This window comes from Grammomys surdaster, unplaced genomic scaffold (genome assembly GCF_004785775.1).
Source record: "Grammomys surdaster isolate TR1022 unplaced genomic scaffold, NIH_TR_1.0 136, whole genome shotgun sequence".
Lineage (NCBI taxonomy): Eukaryota > Metazoa > Chordata > Mammalia > Rodentia > Muridae > Grammomys > Grammomys surdaster.
Genome location: NW_021604594.1, coordinates 7558299 through 7583547, shown reverse-complemented (window position 1 = coordinate 7583547; position 25249 = coordinate 7558299). Strand labels below are relative to the sequence as shown.

The following is a 25249-nucleotide window of genomic DNA, read 5'->3' as shown; positions in this document are numbered from 1 at the left end:
CACAGTGTATAAAGAGGGACAAACAGCCAATGTTTTTATTTCAAACATTATTTAGGCTGTTATAGTAGCATGCCCTGATGTCTCAGAAACATGGCAGGTGGAGGTACACAAGCTTGGTTGATCCCAGAAGTTTAGGCTCATCTGGGCAACATAGGGAAACCAATCAAAATGAAACAAAACAGAAAACAGAATACAACGTCACATAAGGAAGTACATATGTCCATGTTTATGCTGACGAGTGATCTGGGCATCTAAACAGTCGGCATTTCCTTTTTGTTAGTTATGACATTTAAAGGTTAAAATGAATAATCAAACTATAAATTCTAAATACCTCAGTGGTTAGGCCCTGGTACATCATGGTTCCAGTTCATAAGAAATTACACCTATGTGTTCACATTGTCCTTTCATTCAATTGAAAATATGTGCTATAATACATGCGTGAGTTATATGTATTATATATGCATATGTAAATATGTGTTAATACACATACACAACTAGCTTTCTCCATTACATAAGCTCTATTTTATTGTCTAGCAACTTCATAGTGTACATTTATTCTAAGTTCTCTCAAATATTTTCTGGAATTGGATATGTAAAATATTCCATTGTGTAACACTATCAATTAATTAAGCTGGGGTTATAAATTATGTCTTCCCCCTCCCCCCTCTCAGCTTTATTTCTCAAGAAAACTCTGTATGAAAGGCTGGGAATATAGTTTCATGGTAGAGTGCTTGTCAAGCACATAAGATGACTATGTCAGTCTCTTGTACCATAAAAATAACCCTCCAAACTGTGAGAAAATAAAGCACCCCAGAATGACTTATCAGGTTTCATTATGAGAAAATCTACACTCAGGTATTGATGGGAAATGCAAGTTCTACTTCTTTTTCAGATATCTACATATCTACATACTCTTTAGGAGAGCTATATAGCTATATACCTATATATCACACCATAGAGAATTCTATTATCCAAGCATTAAAGTACCTGTATCCAGTGGTGAGAGGAACACCAGATTTTTTCCAGTAGACATGGGGCTTTGGGTTGCCACCGATCTGGCATTCAAACACAACACTCCCACCTTCTACCAGTTTCTGGACCACTGGCTTTGAAATGAAGAAAGGCGCGGCAGGCTCTCCAGGCCCTGCCTGCTCCTCTGTGATGCTGGTGTCAGTCATGACTACATCTCTTGACTCCACAAATCTGGGAAGGGAAGGCCATTTCTATTAGCCATGGACCACTAATGACAGGGGAGAAATGTCAAAACCATGCAAAAGCAGCAACTAAGCTGATGAAAGAGAGGCTTACCGTTTCTCTTCTGTGGTAAATTTCTCCGTCAGAGTTGTTTCCTTGTCAAACTCTTCTGACACTAGAAGACAGAAGGTGGTATTGAAGTGAGCCTGCGGTCTGCTCCATTAGTGACCACAGGTAGTATGGGGAGTTAGTGAACCCTGTAATCTGTTTCATAACTTCCATACAGGATAGCACTCTGATGTGTGCAGAAACTGCCACAGAAGTGTGTGGCTTCTGGGAAAGGTGACCCAGACAGAAGTTAGGATCGAGACAGAGAAGCCACTGACCTTGAACAGAAAGATAGCAGGAAGTGCTGACGGTCCCGGCCTCATTCACGGCACTGCAGGTAAACCGTCCACTGTCTTCTGCAAAGGCTTCGCGGATCATGAGGCGAGCAATTCCACTCTGGAAGGTTATCTGGAAATCAATGGAACTTTCGATTTGGTAGTCTTCTCTGTACCATGTCACTTTGGGGGATGGGTATCCAGAGATATGGCACTCCAAGGTGACAGATTCGCCTTCTATGACAGTCACGTTTTTTAAGCCCTGAAAAGAGAAGAAAAAGGAGATATTCCTATGCACATGTTCATTAATTGCCTCTACAAATTAGATCAGACACATGCTTGGAGCTTGAACAGTTTAATTGGCACAAAATGCCCTATGATGAAGACTCCAGAACAATTAACACCAATGTAGAAATTAGAATTTTCTCAATTTGAAACCAATGCCAGGCATGCCCCAGTCTCTGTAGTGGAATTACATTAACACCCTATCATCAAGAGCCTTCTGTTACCCTCACGTTTAAATTCTAGAGGAGCGGTAAGTACAGCACCCAACACTGCCAACCAACAAAGCTTTTCCATAGGATCCTTAGAGATGATCCGCTTGTGCCCTGTCCATCAGGGTGCTGAGAATCATCTATGTTGTATTAACTGTCTGTTGTTGTAGGTTTCCACAGATGGTAAGTCTTAAAAGCTCAAGGCAGGGGGCGGTGACTACACTTTACTTCTACTGGTCCTGATGTAAAGGTGTATGTATATCAGGATCATTAAACAACAAGAATGATGGTTGCCTCATGGAATTCCCCTTTCCTGGCAAGTAGTGCATTGCATGAAAGCTAGAATTTGCAAACTTCCTAATGGCACTTTCTTCAAAGTGTGTGGTCTTTGCCCGCACATGTTGAAGGGCTTCGAGCACTCCTGATGTGTTTACTCACCGAGACTAAGGTAGGCGGAGTAACAGGAACTTCGGCAGGAGCAGGCACTCTTGCTGTCTCTGTTACCTACAGTTGGGAGTTAAGGGAAGTCTTGTAAACCATCAGGACATACAACGTAATAAAAGTATTTCTGCAAAACCTTCTGGAGCGTGCTTGATAAAATGAAGCATGAGCCCAGGAAACGGGGATGAGCAACCCTCTGGCCAATCACTCAGTGACCCACCTTGGCTTCATGGCCACGCAGTACTTCGAAATGCTCCTCACGAACAGTTCTGTCGCTGATGCTCACCCCGACTTCCTTCTTCACCTCAATGCCAGCTTGACTCTTATAAGTATCTGGCACTGGCACATCAGCAAAGGGGAACTGTGGGGAAGGTGTGGGCTCTGCCCTTACTCTAGTCTCTCCAGGCTTCACGGTGGGTGCCTTCACTGATTTGGTGATCTTCTGAGTAGAAGATGTGGCTGACAACTCTTTTTGTAATGTGGCGATAGCACTACCAGCTATCGATGCCTGGATGCAAGAGCAAAGAGATAGAATTACTGAGCTGTCAGGCAAGTCATTTGGAAATACCCAGCACTAGCATCTCAGAATTGAGCCTCGGTCTATCTGCCCCCGAGTGCTGGCATTCCAGGCACATGCACCATGGCTGGGCTTTGGTCTACTTTCTCTATGACTGAATACTTTCATTATCCCTCTTACAGTTAACAAAAGGCAGAGGTTAAACTATTTATAAAGCTATTGGTGATTTCTGTCTAGTTAGGAAACTTTAAAATTTGCCCCTTTAAAGATTTGCACAAAGTACCCCTTATTTTATGGCTCTTCTAGAGCCTGGTCAGGAATTGTCTTCACTCCTGATGATTGCTGCATTTGGAACCTGCACTACAACAGAAAATTCAAGATAAAACTTTATCGATAAGTTCTAAGTACTTTGTGGTTGTACATTTGGATGTCAGCCATGAGTCCATATGAACAGTGAAAGCAAACACGAAAAGTATTTCCATAGCTTTTTCATTGCCTCTCTTCTGGGGTATGTGTGTGGTTATTTGGTTTCAGTAGTAACTTGAGAATATACCCAAACACAAATGTTATAGATTGCTTATGATCCTTTGAGGACAGAGAGGGCAAGTCCTTATTATAAAAACTCTAGTAATTAATATAGAGGGTTGTCATATGTTTTTTCACACGGCTGAACTAATAAGGAACAGGCTTAAGCAGGACTCTAGTGCAGGGCTGTGTCATTCCATGATCCAATTTAACTATCATGGGATGATAATGAATGCTCCATTCATTATAAAATCATTATAATGGGGAACTCAAACTAATCTTTTTAAGTGATCAATTCTAGGTATATTTTGTGATTGCACATTTGAATGACAGCCATAAGTCTATGTGACAGGTGAAAACAGACACTCCTCACTTTGCAACCATGTGAATATCTGCCTCGTCTTCTCTTATTAAAATACATTCAGCTAAATTACTCAAAGTATCTCACAGCATATGAGGCTGCATAAACCACTACCATTTACAAAATGATTAGAAATATATTATAATCAAAGCAACTGAGTTTGAACCATAGCTAAAATGGGAAGACAGAAAAGCCTGTGGGGATTTTGTCTCCTCATGGGTGGAAGACAACCATGTTTTATTGGCTTCACCCCTAGGAGAACTCCGTCAGAAGACAAAGCTCAGAGCATCTGAGTCCATCATAAACCCTGTCCCTCATCCAAAAGGAACCTACAGTGGCTACACAAAAGTGCTCTAGCTACATCACGAGCAAGGATATAATTTTATATATACATATAGTTATTACCCTCCACATCTTACCTCATATCCATGTTCTGTCTTAGGTACAGAAATTTTTGAAACAGTAAAGTGAGGGCTTGCTGTGCGGGGGCGTTTGTCCACATGGACCAATCTTTCTGTTGAGATATCTGTAGTTTTCTTGACCTGCATTAAATGAAGCTCAGTGATGTCACTGCTCACCAGGTGCCCCCAGCACGTGTGACTGCTGCCCCCCCCCCACACACACAGGACTCACCTGTGATGATATATGCATTCCCATTTGGTCAGTAGTTTTGATATGAGTCTCAGAAGGAGCCTGAATTACAACAGGCTTGACTGCTTTAGGGACAACGTGGGGCTCTGAGGCTGGGCGCTGGGGCTGCTCGGGCACCTTAGTGGTGGAAATGTGTTCTTTGTAGCCATACTCTAAAGTGGTCTGCTGAGAATATGATTCCTCTACATGCTTTGGCTCTCTGGGTTCTCTCACACGAGCCTGGTCCACAGCAGCTACAACTGTTGCCACGGCTTCTGCCTTTTTCCCAACGCCCACCTGGAGACAAGGTTTTCCAAGTTAGCAGATGATAATGTCAAAGTTACACTTGGACATCTCCTCCCAGGGACATCCTCCTGGGATAGTGCCTCTACTTACTCAAACAGACAAAGGTGTGGTAAGTGTAGAATATTTGTGTTATAGAACAATGTTAATTGCTCAGAAACATATCTCAGTTCTTCCAAGAATTTGTGTTTCCTTAATTATTATAATGCAAAGACTCCTATATAGATATACAACCTCTGTCTCTTAGAGAGCAGACAGTCAATCACACACACGCAAGACAAGACGACACAGTATGACAATATGTATATAAAATCCTAAGGACGTTTTGAGTATTTCAAGGAATTTACCTAGGCTAGGCAGACAGTCAATTAGCACCTGGGAAATAAGGACTTTGGAGCGGGCTGTCTCCATCGATTATTTCTATTATTTTGTCAATCATTTAGTCTGGTGTCGGCATGACAACAGCAAAGATAAAAGTCTACTCAAATACTGTCATCCTCACACCCAGGAAAATCAATTGCTGCAGAACGACATGGTTGCATGCAAACGCAAGATAAAAAGAGAGTTCCCGATCAAAGAACGAGCACCCGAATTTACTTATGACTCACGGGGGGATAGCTTTATTCAATCTATTAGAAAAATAGCTCTCTTAAAGCACATGAAGGGAAACATTGTGATTGAAATGAAAGCGTTATCATGTTTGGAATCGAGAGAACAACCTTTCACACTGAAGTTCAATTTGCTTTCATCTTTGCTGGGAGTTAAAGCAAAGACAAAGACAAATATTATTTCCTCCTTCCTATGAATCTGATTAACACGAACGAGAACACAATTCACAAAGGTGTTCTCACAAAGCAACTGAAGCACCTGATGAGGCATGCATATTTTAGTTCTGTGCAGCACCGGAAACATTTCAAGAGGTCACGTGGCTTTGTCCATCCAGTGCACTTTAGAAGTAAGGCTGTACCTTTCTATTAATCTTCAGTCTTTACTTTCTACTACAAGTATAGTTTAACACGCATCTGAAATGTGCTTCAAGTAAAGAACCCAGACACCTTTAAAAAGTGGCCTCTGGACCATATTTAAGGCATGACCATGGCCTTTAGAAGACGGAATTGAGCCTTTAATAATCATGGGTTTTATTGAGAAGTATAAAAATCTAATCTGCCATGAAAGACTGCAAATACCACCTGCCCTTCACATTGAATTTTGGAAGGAGCCACGCCCCTACATCAAGCTTGTCAATCATTTTTATTTGTTGGTGTCTTTCATAAAAACACATGGGCAACTAGTTGACTCTATGTGTTCATCTCCAGCTAACATACCACTCAACTTGGAGAAACAGAAATTTCATTTTATCTCATTGGCACTTTTCAAGCAGCTTGTGATAAGAGAAAATCTGAGGCAGTTTTAAGTTTATTCTAATGACGAGAAAAATTGACTCAGGGTTTCTGTTGGCCAAAACTTGCACAACTACGATAATAAATATTGCCTCTAATTTTAAAAGTGTGCCCTCGAAGTTTTAATTATGGCAGTGTATTTTAAATTGTGGAAAATCATACCTTTTCCTTGAATTAATATATATCAAAATCCATATACAGGTGGTATTTGGTGGGCAATTGCAAATGACTGAATGCTGGTGGCTGTTCCAATCCTTAGTAGACTTAAGTATCCTTTTTATTGTTGGATTCCAGATAAGCATGAACACAAATTGGATTAGGAGACCCCAATTTACACTAGTTAAATGCTGAAAATTAATTTAAGAAAACTGTTTGTATAACATAGTCTTTTGGGGCTAGAAATGCTAACTATGCCTCTGGAGTTCTCAGGCTGAATCAAATCATCTCTCCCTTTGGTTGACAAGTGAAGTAGTTAAAAGGACCACTGGGAGCACATGGGTTCATGATGGATGGATGAGAAGTTACATGAGCTGATGACGAGATGAGACAGTGCGTCTCACCTCCACAACACGGGCTTTCATCCCGTCTTGCAAATATATTTGTTCTTGCTTAATGGCTAGTCCTGTAGTCCTTGGCAGTGTGGCTGGATCACCAGGCTTTAAAGGGGTTATTATTAACTGAGACTGGGAGATTTCCTCAGCCTCCATTCTTCACTGACAATCAACAATGAAAACAAGACAGACATATTTATGCTAACAGGGACAGAAAGGAAAATTAGTTGTAATTCTTGAAATCTGACTCATGATAAAGCTTGTTACATGTGAGACTTCTAGGAGACAGATGGGCCATTAAATATCAGCCTTAGATAAAGGTTTGGCTCTTATCTCAAATCTTGTCTTGGAAAAAAAATTAATGATCTTGTGATAGAAATCAACACAGAGGGAAACACAAGCAACATACAAACAATGCAAAAAAAATAGAAAGAAAGAAAGAAAGAAAGGAAGGAAGGAAGAAAGAAAGAGAGAGAAAAGGAAGGAAGGAAGGAAGGAAAGAAAGAAAGAGAAAGAAAGAAAGAAAGAAAGAAAGAAAGAAAGAAAGAAAGAAAGGAAGGAAGGAAGGAAGGAAGGAAGAAAACATTAGTGGGCAGTTCCCAGTGGGGAATACACTCTTGTAGAGTATATAGCTGAACGAGTAGTAGCTCGTTCAGAGGGAGCTATGGTTATGGGAGGTAGCTTAAGTCATAGGATTTGTATAGCTGTGAATAGACATGGTAACCTCTTCCCAAATTATGTGGAACAGTTCTGACTGGATATCTCTCTAGATTCCTCAGTACTGCATCATATGCAGCTTGTGCGGGAGCCACTAAACAGGCGCTATCATTTTCTCACCTCTGATACTTAGAGGAAGAAAAAAAGATAGTTTCACATGAAGAAAATTATACATAATTGAAGTAAATCCTTAGATTGTAGCATAATTCATTGAACACATGACTCCTCAACACACACACACACACACACACACACACACACCCACCACTGTAAGGCTCTTCAACTGCTCATATACAATGATTTTTATTGCTCGTTGAGTCTCTTAAAATTAGCCCACATGCAATTTCAGTCATTAATGTGTAGAGGATTTCTACATGTTAATAATAAAAATGGTTGAAAATGATAACAACACACTGGATGAGAAATATGTTGCAATGTTAAGAACAATGAATCATTTTACTTTTTAGTTTCAAATTGTGTAATTATCGGAAAATAAATCTGATTAATAGTGTCTCCTACGCAAGAAGATAGGTGTTTGAGATTAATGTGTTATAATGGGAGTTCTCACAGGAGGTTTGGTATTAATAAAGATTAAGATTATCGTGGATTCCACACTGGAATAACACAGTCACCTTTCCATGGGTAACTTGGATGTGTTCTTGTCTAGTGGCCACGGCTTCTCTAGACCTCAGAACTGTTTCTTGTTCTTTGGCTTTAGCAGTAGCAACTGCTATTGTAGACAAGGCAGTTGTTTCCACTTCCTTTCTCTTCTGACCATTACAGTAAAAGCAAAGTTTAAGTTGTATGGGCTTTAGACATACAGAGTGTGACTCACCCCCGCAAACACACGCACTCTATTCCCCGGCATGTGGGATGCAAAGATAAAATCATCCAGGGTTAAATACTCACTTAGCAGTACTTGCATAGAATGACTGAGAATCACAGAATGGAGCAATGTTAGTTGCAAAATAATCTCTAGATGCTTTCCTATATTGCTTTTAAAAATTGAACTAAAATGCTACTGTTCATGCAAATAATAGTGTTGAACAAAATGAATTACAAATGTTATAGGTGGGTGAATACCAAGCATGAAGGAAAAACTAACGGTGCTCAGTCACATATTCACTATACTTAGTTATGAACCTCAATAGAAAACCGGATTAATAACTCATATTATGTAATAGTTAATGTTTTACTAGACATTAGCTTAAAGATGAGCTTTTCATATGTGTTAATTCACCTTTTCCTGAGTTATTTGAACTTGATCTCTTTTGGTAGAGATGGCTTCTCTACTTCTTGATACTAAATCTTGTTCTTTAATCTTGGGCGTGGCAACTATGACTTTGGGTACCACTGTTTTTCTAGTTTCCTTCATTATCTGGTTATATGATTTCAAGAGAAAGGTAAAAAAAAGTCAATAAATTTCATGAGTCTCTAATTAAAAAAAAACACAAATTAGCTGGAAAAAGAAACAGAGTTTTTCCTATTATCCACAGATACTTCATTAAACATCACTGGATTGCCTTGATTATCCATAGTATTTTACTGGCAAAAATACCAAAATGGGTACAGCTATAAGGAAAAACAGGATTAGAAAAGAAAAACTGAGACATACATATCCCTTCTTTCTGTCACATATTTCGTATTATAACCCATGCAGAGATCTACTAGGCACTTAACACTACATTGTCTTGAATACTGGAGTATGCCTTCACAGGAAGACATTAAGATGAATTATGATCTATTAGTAGCAATCCAAAGAAAAGCTGAGAGTTAGGAATGAGAGTGGAAGCCAGATGGGTGGTGAGGAGCTGTGAGACACTGAAGAGAAGTGATGCTTAAGAGCTGTGATGATGTGGGTGACATGATGCATGGGTGGCTTTCACACCAGCAGGAAGTCATCACCTGTCCATGAGTGAGGTGCATTTGATCCTGCTGTATGGCAATCTCTTCTTGAACTCCCACAGCTGCCTCTAGTTTTGTGGACTCGGTGGTGGCAACCACCACCATGGATGCAGCAATTTTCTCAGTTTCCTGTCTTATCTGATGTTGTGGAGTAAAACGAAGATTTGAGTTTCAAAGGGTACATAAGGAACGGTAAGATGGCCGGGACATGTTCAGAATGCTGAAGGCTTAATGATGAGGTAGAAAAGGTCGCATCCCCGTTTCAGAGGTCTACGTGTGGGCTTACCACCTGCCACTGCTTTTCTGAGGAATAAACATTGCTGCCAAGCTTAATAAATTGTGCCAGGACTGAAAAGGTGATATTTTGGGGCTATGGCTGCTGCTGCTGACTGGCTGAGAAGTGAGGTTGACTGAACTCATCAGTCTGCTATGTTACAAGGGTCACAGAGGTTCCTATGTTCCACATCTTGCCTAGCCTGACTCCCAGGCCACGAGAAGTCTCTTTCATCCTGAGGACAAGGTAAGGGAAACCTGGGCAGATAATTCCGGTTAGCCTTTTATCAGTACAATGTTCTCTAAAGAAAGTAGCTCTTAGATCAGCAAAGAGTTCTGAGGAGAACATGGGTCAAAATATTCAAAATAAAAGCTCCTGTCCCTTCGAGCTTGGTGAGAGAGAGAAGAAAAGTAGACTTCAGTGACATCAATCATGTGTGTGTGTGTGTGTGTGTGTGTGTGTCTATGTGTATATATTCCTTATTGAGATAAATGTGTGTGTGTGTGTGTGTGTCTATGTATGTATTATATATAGGATATGTCTTCCCATATCCTATATGTTTACTTCAGTGTTTATTACCCAGGAATTATGGGTGCTGTCTTCTCTAATGGGCAACTGCTGCTTAATTGAAGTGCCTGGGGCTAAGGTGAGTGCGCGCACGCGTGTGCGTGTGTGCGTGTGTGCGTGTGTGCGTGTGTGTGTGTGTGTGTGTGTCAGCAGGTATAGATAGGTATGTGTCTCACAACTGCATGATGGCTAAATGTCCCAATCTGAGTGACTGAGGACTCAGATTACATGTGCAAAACTGATGTGCTAGTGGCTAGTGGGCAGAAGTGAGGCACACCTACTGTTTATGTATGATCTAGAAAGTTCAAGGACACGCCCCCAAAACTGTTTGAGTAGAGTTTACATAAACTGCTCACATGGGGAACAGAGCAGTGAATACAAGAGTTCTAACCCTAGACACAGGCACACAGTAGGAGGAAAAGAGACAGAAGAGAGTCTGGTCTGAAGTTCTGGGTATAAAGTACACATAGCTGATGACTGGAAATGGACCATTTGGAAAAATCAAAGCCAGACTTACTGTTTCTTGAGTTATTCGTTTTTGCTCTTGTTTTGTAGTAATCTCTCCAGTGATTCTAGTTTCTTGCTCTTTGGCTTTGGTTGTGGAGATCACTACCTTTGGTACAAATGCTTTTTCAGTTTCTTTTCTTATCTGCAATCAATGATAAAAAAACAGAACCTTATTGTTTCCAAATCTGCAATGGAACTACTACAGTATTACATCCAACAAAGTAGGAAATTGAAAGAGTGAAACTCCTTATCTGACATCATTAATTAAATCTTCATATCTTAATTAATATAGGAACACATTTGTTCACTCTCTGAACCATATATTAGTCTCTTTAGAGGAAATGGAATGTTGGATTCAAGACTGCTTGTTTTACAGACAGTTGCTATCTACCTTAGCAAGATTTGTGTCTTCTATAGATGGTGATATGGGAATTTAATTAGGTGCTAATTCCATCAGCCTAAAGTAATCTTACAGCTCAGAATAGAACTATGGAAGTCCCAAGGAGTGATTTTGCTTGGCTCCTTATTTTAATGTGAGACTCCAAGCATAATTTACAGTCTGACTTCCTACTCTATTTTGTCTTTTTTTCTAAATATGATAATGGCTTTGAATATCAAGGCTTGTCTAAAATTGAGACACAATGGGAAGGCAATTTTGGTGTCTATCTTAGTGAAAGTGTTGCTCAAATCCTGAGCCATGATGTTGTGCTTTCATTTGATGTTTAAGGAGTAAGTCCTTTCCATCCTCAGGTATCTTATTCCTGAACCTCAGGACCACAGAGAGGAAAGAGACTTGAAAATTGATCTTCTCAAACCATCCTATAGACAATTGGCTCCCTCAGCAACAGTCCTATCAACAGGCCTTCTCCCATCTGTCCCCAAATGCTTTTAATCCAATGTCTGATTACTCAATCTACTACATGTAGGTATGTACGCTGTAAATCCTATATGAAACCCATGTGCTAAAGTCCAAGGGGTCAGGAAGCAGAGCCTAGCTTTTAACAGAACACATTCCATTTTCCCTTCCATTCTCCCTTGTTCCACCCACAGCACCTGCTTCATCTTTCTGTTTTAACTCTGCCTGTTCCCTGCCCACAGCCACATAGTTAACCTATAATCAGTGCAAGTGATTATAAAAAAAAAAGTTAGATGACATAAATTCTCATTTTACTTCCAGTATAAAAACTCAATGACTCTAAGGTGCACTGGTACCAAGTGCTCAGGAGTAGACATACATGACGGGTGGGTGCTATTTGTGTAAAACTAGACATGCGGCCCTGGAATTAACCTGCATCACGATAAAAGGTCTTCTTATGTGTTATCACATCGATGTATCTGCAAATCACAGATCATCCCCACCTGCTCATGAGTTACGTGGGTCTGCTCTTGCTTAGTTGCAATCACTTCTCTGGTTCGTGCTTTTAGCTCCTGTTCCTTGGCTTTATCGGCAGCAACTACAACTCTGGTTACTGCGGTCTTCTCCGCCTCTTTTCTCACCTGATTTTCATTGACAAAAGAAAGGAGCCATTTCAGACACCACTCAGAAGCGTCTGATGCTACCTCAGGATCAAGGAGTAACAATCAACCCACAGGACAGGGAGGAGAGCGAGAGAGCTTTTAGACTGTAACAGAGCCTGCTTAAATATGAGGTGGCCTGTGACCTTGCATTCATATTGCTTTGCAGCCGTGAATCCAAATGTCACATTTGTTTTGAAGAAAGTAAAAGCCATGGTCCTTGCGGGAAGCTTAGAGAAATCTAATGCCTGCCCTGAAATTGTAGTTTCCATAACTAGCTGTGGTAGGACCTCCACTCAGACTTTGACCGGCCTTTTGTTCCATGTTTGCCAGGCTCCCGCAGTCCCTGGATGCCTTGAAAACAGTAGTTAACTTTTGCTGGCCTCACATAGCCCAGGTATTTCTTCTGACCCAGTCTGCTCCTGTGATATTTACAGCTTAAACACGTTTGATATTTCTAGCCACCTTTTTCCTCAGAAAGCTCTCAAAGCCTGGGCCACACTGGGTGGCCTGTTGCCTTCAGCACTATTTGGTTCAGCAGGGGATTTGAATGTCCAATTACTGACAGCAGAGTTGAGCCGGGGGCGTTCTAGCTCCCCCTGGTGGCCTTGTGCTTACTTGTTCTTGAGCAGGTTGTATATGCACAGCAGTCGTGGTTGTCCTCTGAGCAGTTTGCTCTACAGCACTGATAACTGGTTCTCTCACTCTGGCCATATCAACAGCAGCAACGACAGTCGCAACAGCTGCACTCTTGTCTGTCTCTTGTTTCACCTGTATCAACAAGTACAATGCTTTCTAAAACACACCTGGTAGAAAAGTTACGAAACCTCAACTACCAGCAAAAGCAAAATAGATGCATACGTAATTACGCACTACTGCCCAGTAAGACAAGGTCTGTATCATTAAAATTCATACTTTACGCCAGCCTCACAGATTAGTCTTTGACTCGATGAAAGATGCCTTGATAAGGGACAACCATATTGATTATAGTTTTTAGGCCTCTATGCATTTCCTCTCTAACCTGTGCGGACTACCCCAGGCCTGAAACTGGATCAGAGGAACCAGAAGATGAAATAGAGAAAAGAAAGCATTCTGACTGTACCTCCTTAGCCCCAGTAGCGACGGCTCCTGCCGTGAATGACGAGCTGGCTGACACACTGGCCGCAGCGCCTGCGGCTCCACTGATGGTCACCTGCTCCTGGACACCGTATCTCCCTTCCCATCGCTCCTCTCTTCTGATCTGGGTAGAGCTTGTCAGCGTCGTCTCTCTCATCTCGGCCTCAGTCGAGGAGGCCACGTAGCCCTCTTGCTTCCAGGGGGGAGGCACCTCGGGGCCTGTGGCCACGGCAGTGGTCTGAGTCTTGCGGATGAGCAGTGGTGACTTAACAGATCTGATCGGGGAAGTGGAGATCCTCCCCGCTGGAGACACAGACCTGGAAACCCAATGGTAGAGGTCAGAGCATCAGGGCCAGGCACCGCAGCATGGTGGGATTTAGATGATGAAATGGAAATTTGGCAGTGCTTTAAGGTGGGGTGTTAAAATGTGAGTTTCCATAACCTATCTGGAGGGTACATAATGCAACTGAAAGCAATTTGTTTTAAATCTCAATAAGCCCCACGTTTATCTGTTATAACCCTGGAAGGGAATGAGATAATTCTAAGTACACTAAAGATCTGTGTGCCCCACTTCACGTCCTGGCAGTGGAGAGGGACAGAGAGTAAAAGGAGCATACTTAAAACACCGCCATAGAAAGGACAGTGTGTTCTCAGCTCCGGTTGGGATGGGAGAATATTTTTCGGGTGCTATATGGTTTTAGTAACTGAATGCTTGTGCCATTCTAGACTAAAAATAACCCACATTTCCTCCTCCCTCTGTCCTCCCCCCTTTTCCCCTTATCTCTCCACAGTTGCAGCCACTTCAGTATCGTGTGAATTTCCAGGTCAGGTGAAAGCTTTCTTGCTGAGCTTGGCAGAATCGTTTTGGGAACTGGCTGAGCTCTGCAGCAGGGGACTGCTGTTCTAGCCCAAAGTGCTTGTGGTTAACTCTTCTTAATTCTTCTGAGTTTATTTCTATCCTAACCCTCATCTTATTACACTGAGAACTTCCTTTACGTAATATTAGAATTATCTTGCAAATCAGTTACTTTGAAGACTTTTCATTACATTGATAAAGTATCTTCTTCCAAAATAGTTTTCACTGGTTGCCTTGTGTGTGTGTGTGTGTGTGTGTGTGTACGCAAAGTGCAAATAGGAGCTATCAAAGACTGTGGGCATTGAATCCTGACAATGATAACACAAAAGCCAGATAGCTATCATTAGCAATCATTCTAAGTACACATCAACTATCTGAACATAATAGGTTTTTCAAAATTAATTTTAAATTAATTTGTTTTTCTCTAGTTTACCTCTTGGTGGCAGTGTTGCTTTACAAATTCTTCACAAGGGGCCATGTTTATCAATGCATTCTGGCACTTGCATAGGGTATTTAGTTTACATCAATCATAAATAAAACAATTCTCCCAATTAAGCTAAAGGTCCAGTAATATTTTCTCTAAAATACAGAATAACTTTGCAAGAAACATTTAATCATTTTCTTGTAAAAGGCTGTCTGTGTGAAAAAAATTTACATTTTAGGGAAGAAATTGTAATCAAGCTGTAGGGTGGGCTAACAAATATGCCTCTATCAAGAAAGGAAATTGCCTTGGAAATAAAACAAAGACGAGGCTAGAATGGTGTGGAGTCCACACCAATTGAAGAAAGGCAGAGAGACAGGAGCTTCCTAGTTTGGACTTGCTTTGTTCTTGCTGTTCCTTGCTAAGTGGGTTTAATTCAGAAAGAACTTGCCACATGATTAGCATTACGTGAGTGATTAACAGCGGGCTTCAGGTAAGCCCGTAACTGTGAAAATCAATGTAATTTGAGCCATTACCGGAAAGTGCTTATTTTTGCACTTACAATAAAAAAAAAAATAATCACTCAGTCACAGCTAGCTATAATGTACCTCATCCAGTGAAATATGCTTGCTTTATCTACAACAAGAATCAAAATTAAGCCATGGAACATTTTAGGAAGGAGTCTATGTAGGATAACCATTATTTTCTTCACAGGCTGGCATTTATGTTTTGTAATTATTTTAAAGCAAAATTTGCAGACTAAGTAACTGGATCCCTACTAACAGACTCTCAGAAGGCTGAGATGGCTACTGTGCTCCATTGAGGTCAAGAAATGTCTGTAATTCTAAATGACCCTCAGGCTTGAGTATAAAACTCAGAAAAGCTGTTATCTTTCAGAGATTACGGTTGGCCTGTGTTGTGAGTGATTTCATGGTATACAAACCAGTAGACAGCCTGAGAGTAAACACAATTTAAAAAAATGATAGGTATCTTTTTAAAACTAAGCTTTTTGTTAAGATTTCATGTTCTGGCCAAATATCTTCAATCATTTTTAAGTGACCAATACAAAAATTAGAAGATACTTAGCATGTTATGATATGTTATTTGAACATTCATATCATTCCCCACATTTTAAAATTTGTACTGCATGATTTTTATTTATTTATTTATTTATTTATTTATTTATTTGGTTTTTGTTCCGTTAGAAATTAGTTGGTGGAACTCCTAAATACATCTGGTAGTCAGCATTGTCCCTATTTTCTGTTCTTTGTTGTAAGTCTCTCTTAACTGGACCTCCAGCAATGCTGGTGTGTAGATGGCTTACAAGGTCTTGCTCAGTATAACCCTGCAGCCTGTCCAGGCTGTGGACCGTTTCTGGTCTGACATTGTTCACACTGTAGCTAGTTGGTGTTCTTCCTGCGCAGGCAGCAGCAATGACTCATCTTCAGAAAGCAGCATGGCTTTCCCCCGCTCCCCTAAATATACTATTCAGTCAAACAATGACCTTGCTTTTTGCCATAGAGATGTCTTCATTTTTGTTGGGGATCTGCTAAACCTATTTTTAAAAGCTCTCCTCTATAAACATTTCTTCTATCCTTTTCATTTTTAGCATATGCTTAATTCATTTATTTGTGTGCATGTGTGTCTCTGTGAGAGTGTGTGTGTAGGCTGGTGGGCAGCTTCTGGGAGTCAGTTCTTTCTGTACACCAGTGAGGTCCCAAGGATTGATCTCAGGTTGGTGGTGAATGCCACTGTCCACCAAAATATCTTGCTGGACTCCTTTTAGTTCTTTAACCTTAATTGAGATGGCAGTTACTTTTGTAAATCATATGAGGTTGAAGGCTGGGTTTGCCTTCTTCCTAAACAGACATCTCATCAGGTCAGTCTTATTTGTGAAGTAAAATACCCTTCCCCTTGATTAAAAAACAAATTCCCTCTACACTTAAATCTACCATCTGTGCTCTCTAGTCTGTCTGTGTCCCTGATGTGCTGGTCTGTCACTCTCCTGTTCACACAGTTGGACATCTCCTCTTTACACGGTTGGGTCCTCACATATGCCTGGTGAGCAGTCATCCATGAGGCTATACCTTAGGCCCATCATATTATTTTGGTCAGTGACTTTACAATGAATTTGGATTTTTTTTTCAGGTCAACTATCTCATCATGGCACTTTAGTTTTCTTAGCAAGAGGACTTGATCTAGATCATTTTTTAAAAACTCATTTGAATTGATTAAAATATACTTCGTGTGTGTGTGTGTGCTCAGATTTTGTAGAGGTTTTGGCTCATCATATTAAAAGCCTCATTATAGTTTCAGTTGCCAAAGTTTCAGTTGCCGTGGGTAATTTGTATTTGATTGTATAATTTCTGAGCGCTGATGATACAGGCTCACCTTGGAAAATACCTACATTTTAGCTAAGAGGAGAAATCCACTTTACTTTTTAAATAAAATAACATAAACATATAGAAAATATTTAGAAGGTCTTTGCTTACTGTTTGCGAATAGGAGTGTTTTGGATAATGATTCCCTATTTCCTAGGGACACCTTCAACTGATGAGCTCATTGATTCCTTCCAAAACACTTCAAATCAGACTGGCTTTGGTTCCCTTTATTTTATGAAGGCCACAACTAAGACCTTGGGAAAGCCTCCTACCTTCTTTAGCTCTGATTTCTTACCAAGAATATTGAGGAATGACATCTTTCAGGGGTTGAGAATATTTAATGAGATAACAAACACACGGGAGATTAACACAGAGGTGATAACCATATACCACAGTGGTTGTTTTTAAAACTAGTGCCTCAAATCAAACTATAGGCAAGTAGTCCAGATATTTGCTTTCAGGGAGATTTAACTCTAAATTCTGAATAATTCTTACCCACCCCCACCCCCCATTACATTCTGGCTCCAAACCTGTATTTGTTGAATGGACTGCAAATACAAATTCAGAACCAGAGTTTATAAATTTGCACACACAGGTGAGGATTGTAAAGCTCATATTTGGGGATCTCGTGGTCTCTTTTCTCACATGCTGCTTTTCTAATTGCTTAACACTTAATTGTAAAAATGCATAAGCAAGACAGTCTCCTGAGAGAAGGCTTACCTGACCGGAGATGGGGTCGGTGCCCGCACGTGTCTGACTGGGGAGGGGGAGTGTCTTATTGGTGATGGGGACTGTTGTCGGGCCAGCTGTGCTTTGGCAGCAATGGAAGGTGGTGTTGGAGACCTGGACTTCGGCTTAGGCGGTATCCTGGGAGGTGTTTTGTGCGGCAGCTGTCCAGTGGCACCATCTATGACCATCTCAACTGTTGCCATTGATCTGGCATCAAAGTGGGCTTCAATCTTCTGAAAAACATGAAAGCAGACGCCACAGTGAGCGGGAAGAGCCAGGGAAGCAAGACCGGGGAAGGCTGGGAGCTGCTTTATAGGAAAGTTACCTTTTCAATCCGGGTTTGTCTTGTTTCTGAAATCTGAGCAGTCGAAACAATTGTCTTTGTCTTTTTAGCAGGTACCACTTCTTCACCTGCAGAAATGGAAAGATGAGTCTTTTAGGAGGGAAAATCAAGTTTTTTTTTTTTTGAGAAAAAAAGAAAAGAAAAGAAAAGAGAGAGAGAGAGAGAGAGAGAGAGAGAATCCATTAGTTGGGACTAGAATGTCATCACAATTTTCTGTGTGTATCAGTAGGAAAACCATAACAAGTTGTGGCTTTTGTGTGAATATAAATTAGATTGAAAAATAGAAAATGTTTGTTAGAAAGACATTTCTCTGAATTACTTTTTAAAATATCCCATTGTTTGCTAACAACTTGCAGATGTTAATTACTTAATTGACATGTTCTGGTTACTATTCGGTAAACTGTAGCGAGCTTCAACATTGAAGTCTTAGAACCCTCTGCCAGAGACCTTCCGCTGCGGGGTAGGAAGGGCAGCTTTGATCTTAGCTTATGCTAGCACCTCCTGGACTGCCATATAGGGGAACCAAGTAGAACCTCAGTCCCACATGTTCCCACCCTAAGCCTCCCTTCTCCCTCTTAGCCTCTACCACATACCTTGAACCAGCAACTCTGCAGTGGAAGTAGCTCTTCCAACGCTGTTGGTGGCATTTACAGAATAGGTCCCGGAGTCTTCAGGGTATGCTTCTGCAATCAGTAAGCTGTAGAGGTCGCCTTCTTGAGAAATTTGGAAATCAAGGGAGCTCTGGATTTCGGCTCCATCCCGGTAGAACTTCACCACAGGTGTAGGGATTCCAGTCACTCTCACTTGGAGTCGCACTTGGCTTCCTTGTCTCACAGTCATGCTCTGCAGCCGTTGACTGAAGTTGGGTGGTGCTGTCTCGGCTGCCAGGGGCAGAGAAGAAAATCAGGCCCAGGGTGATCCCAACAGCTCTGAGTCTCAAAGCAAATATTGACTCGCAGATCCAGCATCCTTGACTGTCCTTGACCATCCTTGACTTGTCCTAGCTCTCCCACTCAGCAGAAGACAGCTAGAAAGTAGCAGGAGCAGGAGGCTCCCCTGCTCATAACCCAACATATTTTATATATATATATATATATATATATATATATATATATATATATATACACACACACACACACACACACACATGTGAATGAGCTTGTGTGTTCCATATGTGTGCAGTATCTGTATATAAAAGCCAGAATACCCTAGAACTGGAGCTACAGGCAACCATGTAAGTATTGAAAAACATACCCTGGTCCTATGTAAGAGGAGGAAGCTTCTTAACTGCTCAGCTATCTCTCTAGCCCATGTTTTATCAAAATGTCTAGATGTTGCTATACTATTCTAGATCTTTCTGGCACTTCCAATTCCTGACTCTTGCCTATTGCTAAGATGCTAAGATAGTGTTGCAAGCTACTTAAGTTGCACTGAAGTGAATTCCTGTGGTTGGTAAGGTGAGTACATCCAAGAACTTACTGAATCATGCAAGTGCAATTCAATTTAAAAAATCTAACTAGACTGATATTAAAATGACCAATATATTTACTTGCATTTAAAATATTAATCCCACCCAAAGGTAGTAGGCCTTTGTGTTAACTATGCTACAGAAGAAAGAAGGCTTTTTGGTTAATTAAATTAAGAGGAAAGTTTCCTCTATAATTTTTAAAAATTGTTTAGCAATTTCATACATTTTATGATGAATTTTAGTTGTTTTTCTTCTCCTATTCCCTCCTCTCATCCTCCTCCCCTTTCACTGGTACACTTCTTCTAAAGAATTCCCTCCTACTTTTGTCTTCTGTTTGTGTGTGACGCACTGAGTTTAATTGGGGTTTCTAGCCCAAGCATGGGTGGGAGGTTATATACTGAGCAAGAGCATCTAATCAGTAGCTCCACTGCTGGAAGCAATACTTTTCCTCCAACTACCATTAACTGCCAGTAATCCCCCAGGGAAAGATACACACATATGTGCTTCTGGTACCCCTGAAGAAGTGTGGGGGTGAACCCATGTGTCTCTAAGGTACTGTATTCCAGCTCTGAATTTTCTGAAGGCACACCAAGCTCATCCCTAAGCAACCTAGTGTGCTTTCTGTTGAGGTCACTTATGACCATGGGATTAGACACCAGAAACAAACACATGACATGATAGAGTTCAGACAAGGTGTTGCTGTGTAATAAGCAGAATCACTCTTGTTCTTTGTGTTTGCTCATCACAGTAAGTACTGAAGGGTGGATATAACCCACTGAGGCAACTGAAAATGGCTTTATGGGAAAATGGTGTCATATTATTTTGAAGGAAAGCATTTGGCCTTTTCTGAGTATGTTTACTACGCAGTATTTTCAATGCCTACCTTATGGCCTGCTTATGTCAGAATTACGGCAATGCTTGTTAAAGTGAAAATTCCCAGTGATTTCCAGAATACTCCCAATTCCTTGATAACTTTATGGTAAAGCTCTAAACTCTCTACCACCTGTGGGACATGATTTTTAGTGTTTCAAGATACTTTGAATATGTGATGTGTACAGAGACCCTGCTTCTCAGATGCTTTATGCTTCATCTTCAAAGAAGATGCAATTGTACAGCCCACACAATAGTTACCCTTCATTCTGTGACTCCTTCTTCAGCTTGGGAGTGGCCTCCCTTGTGCTTATAGCTCTATCTGGACTCCTCTCCTGTACAGGAGATAGATGCCCTCTGGCCAGGATGATAGGCTGGTCCCCAACAACTTACCTGTCACAAGAAGCTCAGCAGTACTAGTTGCTTGTCCAGATCCATTGGTGGCTCTCAGGGAGTATCGTCCACTGTTGGCTTTAGTCACGGCGGGGATCATCAATCTAGCGCGGCCATCGCTAAAGGAGATCTGCACGCCGGGCAGAGTGGAAGTTGAAATCACCTGGCCATCCCGAAACCAGCTCACCTCAGGAACTGGGGAACCTGGAAGCCAAGCAGAAGCATCTTTACGTTGGAGTGGGCATTGTCCAGTCCTCTGTTCTCTCTCAGCAATGCAAACCCTTGCACTAGCCCGGCAAAGCTAGCCAGAGTGGAACCCCATTTAGTGATAGAGACACCATGACAGTCATATGATAGAAATGTATAACTGTGGGCCATTTTTGGCAGTTTATATAAGACTCCTGCCTCTTCGTTTTATAGACGAAGGGGGTTTGAGGTACATTGAAGTATCATCATATTTCCAAGGTATTTTGGTACAAATTTGGGTAGACCTTTCATCATCTATCCTGTGGTCAGTGCTCTATCCGATTTAGTTTAGCAGACATCATTAAAATAGTGAGAGCGGTCCCTAAGTATAGAGAGCTTCGGAAACTTTGAAGGAGAAAATGACGGTTGTCATCTCTGAAGGCATGAGACAGCAAAGCCATCTTACAGCTCTGCCCACAGGAGGGCATGCTTGGTTCCTTCCTCTGCTGTTTCAGGGACACTGTCCAGAATGTCCCTGCAAATGTCACTGTGGCAAAAATGCCCTCACAGGGACAGGCTGTTCCTCATGTTAATTCTAGAGCCAAACTCAGTCTTTCAGAACAATGCATGAAGTTGGGGCAGCATGAGGAAAGTCAGATTCTCTTCACCCACTGCTAAGAATCGTATCAGTGGATTTGTGTTTTATTAAAATCTAGTGTGTTCAGAATTTGGAAGGCTACCTCAGGGAAGGTTTACTTTGCATCTGACATAACTGCTTGTGACTGCTGTCCTTGAGACAGGAGGTGATGACATCAGCAGGATCCTCGTGTTGTCCTTGCACAAGCTGACCTCCGATTATGGGAGACTGAAGTTCATTAGACTAATTTGAGAGTGTCAAATGTCATCTGTGACATATTTCTAAGAACTTGAAGGCACATAATTAGATGGAATGGAGGCTATGAATATGCCAGCTCCCTGCTAACACAAAGGAGAAAGTCCCCACAGACACCATGTGTGTTCTGTTCAGTTTAGAAGGTACAGAAGATTTGAGGAAAAGTAAGTTAATCATTTGGGAGTCAGAGTTCATCATGCAAGAGGAAAACTGAACTGATTTCCTGATTTCTGTCAGTAAAGTGAGTGATGTTGTGGTGTTTTCGCAAAGTGTTATGCAGTAACACTCACACATAATACAGAAAAAGGAAATGGAAAGAAAACTTTAGTTAATATCTTTATTGCAAGCATACATTTAAAAAAATCAAGAAAATGTGATCACCTCATGGATACATTGAATTATGAACTAATCATGGCTATCAGTTAATCCATATAACCTTACATGACCAGTTTTGTATGGTACTATAGAAGACTGATGAAATCATTTTGAAATTATTCTAGTCTGTCAGGCTGGTTCTGCCCCTGAACCCAAATATAGAATGCCCAAATTTGATCCTCCTTAGTTGCTGGATTCTGACAGCAAGTTTTAACCTAACGCTAATTGTTTTTGCTTTGTAGAATTATAAATATGAATAAAACATTTTCAAAACATTTTTAAGTCATTATATTGTCAGCATCCTGTGAATGGTATGCCCTTAAAATGACCTTTTCATAGTGCTATGCCAATTCTATATAGTAGAAGCAGTGTTTAAACTTGGTTTCAAGACAACAAGAAAAGATTCTGAAGATTCTGTGTTGGAGGAGGCAGGTAGAACAGAAGAGAAGGCATACAGAAGGGCTTACCACTAACGTGAGCCTCAAAGGTTGCGGTACTACCCTCCAGTACCACAACGCTTTGTAACGGCTGCGTAAACGTCGGTGCTTGAGTAGTCATCTTTTCAGGCACTCTGGAAAGAAAACGAAAGGCCAGTAAGAATATTGATGCTCAGGACCCCTCAGCCTTTCCTTGGCGGAGACAGACATGTATTTCTCCAAATGGGTTAGTCCAGTATGGGGCCCTAGAGCAGCTTTCTCCTGGTGCTTATGCAGTTGACCTTTGAGTTAATTTAAGGGAAATGGGAGGGTGTGTGTGTGTGTGTGTGTATGTGTGTGTGAGTGAGTGTGTGTGTGTGTGTGTGAGAGAGAGAGAGAGAGGGAGAATGAGTTGGCCAAGCAGAGTAAGGAATGTCCCCTAGTGGTCAAGGTGGGAACATTCAATCATACCAGTAATGAATAATATGCAGGTTGGGCCAGAGGGAAAAAAAAAAAAAAAAAAAAAGCTAGAACACAGGAGCAGCCAAGTGATTTCTGAGAGACGATATGACAAATGAACCTTTATATCAACATACCACGTAAGAGATAATGACATAAACAACAGTCCCCTCCCCAGCAGTTCTCACACACAGTGCCAACATTTTATAATGTGACCTTGCTTCAGGCTCTGTCCCCTGACTTAAAATCATAGCACAAATGAAAAATCTGTACTTTGCCAGCAGTTCACTGACTTGAAAGGTGTTGGGAAGTGTTTTCTCATTCTCAAACTTTTTTCCCCTCTTTCTGACAGCATAAGGAGCTCTCTGCATCCTAGCATTTCTGTCCATTGTATGCAACGGCACAATTAATGCTGCTAAAGTAATATTCAGGAAGAATATGTAATAGGCTGAAATTTATTACAGGTCTGAAAGAAAAACGCGGCCTTGAGTTCTTCACATGGATGGAGCCCTGTGTGGACTGAATAACAGAAGGCTGGTGGGAATTGTTCATTGGAATAAAAAGACCTATGCTTTATTATGTGAAATATTCAACAACAACCAAAAAAAAAAAAAAAAACCTGAGTAAAATTTGCAGCTAAGCCCTTTTGTAAGTGGAAGAAAATACTTCATCTACCATTTTCAGAGACTATGTGAGAAAATTCTTATGCGTAAATATCTAAGTAGTCACCTTGAAGCAAACCAGTGTTCTGACATTAAAGGGCAGGTTCTGAATTGTCAATTAGCTCATTATTATCTTTCACAACATTCTTTGTTCACTAAATGTTACAGTGCAATATTCTTCTTGGTCCTGAGATTGATTTTTTTTTTGAGACAAAATTCATACCCCATAAAAATCCAGATGTCATCCAAAAGTTTCAGGAACCATTTCCCAGGAATCTTGCTTCCAGCACATTATCTTTCAGAGGAACACATTTTATGTCTAATTTTTCCTGTCTGCAAGCTAGTGTATCTTCAAAAAAATAGCTATCTCCTTAGATAAACCATGTATAATTATGTATTTATCTAATAATGGGCATTTACCATTTGTAATCTAATCCTGGGAAGATAGGGAATCAAAGTGTATTTAGAAATTAAGAATCTTTTATTTCTTACCCTTTTTAGCATTAACATTATCTCACACCATATAATTGGATTGTGGGCTGAATTAAAATGCATAATGAGATTTGGAATCTTCTAGAAAGCAATTCTATAGCTTCATTGAAAACTTATAAAATGTTGGGAATTTAATGACCTAGATGGATTTGATATTCTTATTGTCTAGGAAGACTAAATTTGTTTCTCTGAGCACTTGCTTCTCAGAGGCCTAAGGCTGAAGGCATGCATCTGAAATGTCACACTCCCAAAATAAACCATCCAGCTTGACTGACAGCAGACAAGTGTTCTGCCACAGTCCGCAACAGATACCTCAGCAGTTGATTCCCTTAAAAAGTCATCGGGTGTAGCTGATGCCACATGGGTTTTCTCTGAGCTATTCTTGGTCTGCCTTGCTTTATCACCGAGTCACATAACCTTGTACATTCTCAGCAGACAAGTTTACTAAGGAAGCAAACGTGTATGACCCCATTTCAGACCCCTGGTTCTAGGACATCATGTACATTTTTTTTAAAAGAATGGTTGACTATGGTCGTAGGCATAAATACTTGATTCTTTCTTTCTTTCTTTCTTTCTTCCTTCCTTCCTTCCTTCCTTCCTTTCTTTCTTTCTTTCTTTCTTTCTTTCTTTCTTTCTTTCTTTCTTTCTTTCTGTTTCTTTCTTTCTGTTTCTTTCTGGAAATTGTACACTTCAAAACCAAATTTAAAACGCAGATTTACACTGTAGGTCAGCAAGATGAAACCTTAACAGAAGGCATTCGTTGCCCAAATCATCAAATAGTAACCAATCAGAAAGAGCTCCAGGAGTCAAACAAGCTGGTTCTCACTCACCTGATTTCTCAAGAGTGCCCAAAAAGGGTGGGGCCAAGCCCAAGGTTGCTTCTGAAACGACGTCCTACGTAGAGTT

The 25249-nt window shown here is 40.8% G+C and overlaps 1 protein-coding gene across 1 annotated transcript in view; it reads right to left on the bottom strand.

The window, feature by feature from the left end:
* Ttn (titin) overlaps positions 1–22872 on the bottom strand; it is a 263679-nt gene extending 240807 nt beyond the window's left edge. Inside the window, 19 exon segments of the mRNA XM_028763034.1 lie at positions 988–1203; positions 1309–1369; positions 1581–1839; positions 2510–2575; positions 2733–3020; positions 4335–4457; positions 4549–4842; positions 8149–8286; positions 8757–8894; positions 9422–9559; positions 10780–10911; positions 12129–12266; positions 12903–13055; positions 13387–13717; positions 17779–18020; positions 18113–18198; positions 18724–19011; positions 20862–21065; positions 22782–22872. Coding sequence (XP_028618867.1) covers positions 988–1203; positions 1309–1369; positions 1581–1839; positions 2510–2575; positions 2733–3020; positions 4335–4457; positions 4549–4842; positions 8149–8286; positions 8757–8894; positions 9422–9559; positions 10780–10911; positions 12129–12266; positions 12903–13055; positions 13387–13717; positions 17779–18020; positions 18113–18198; positions 18724–19011; positions 20862–21065; positions 22782–22872 — 3386 coding nt within the window.
* Positions 22873–25249: the final 2377 nt, after the last annotated feature.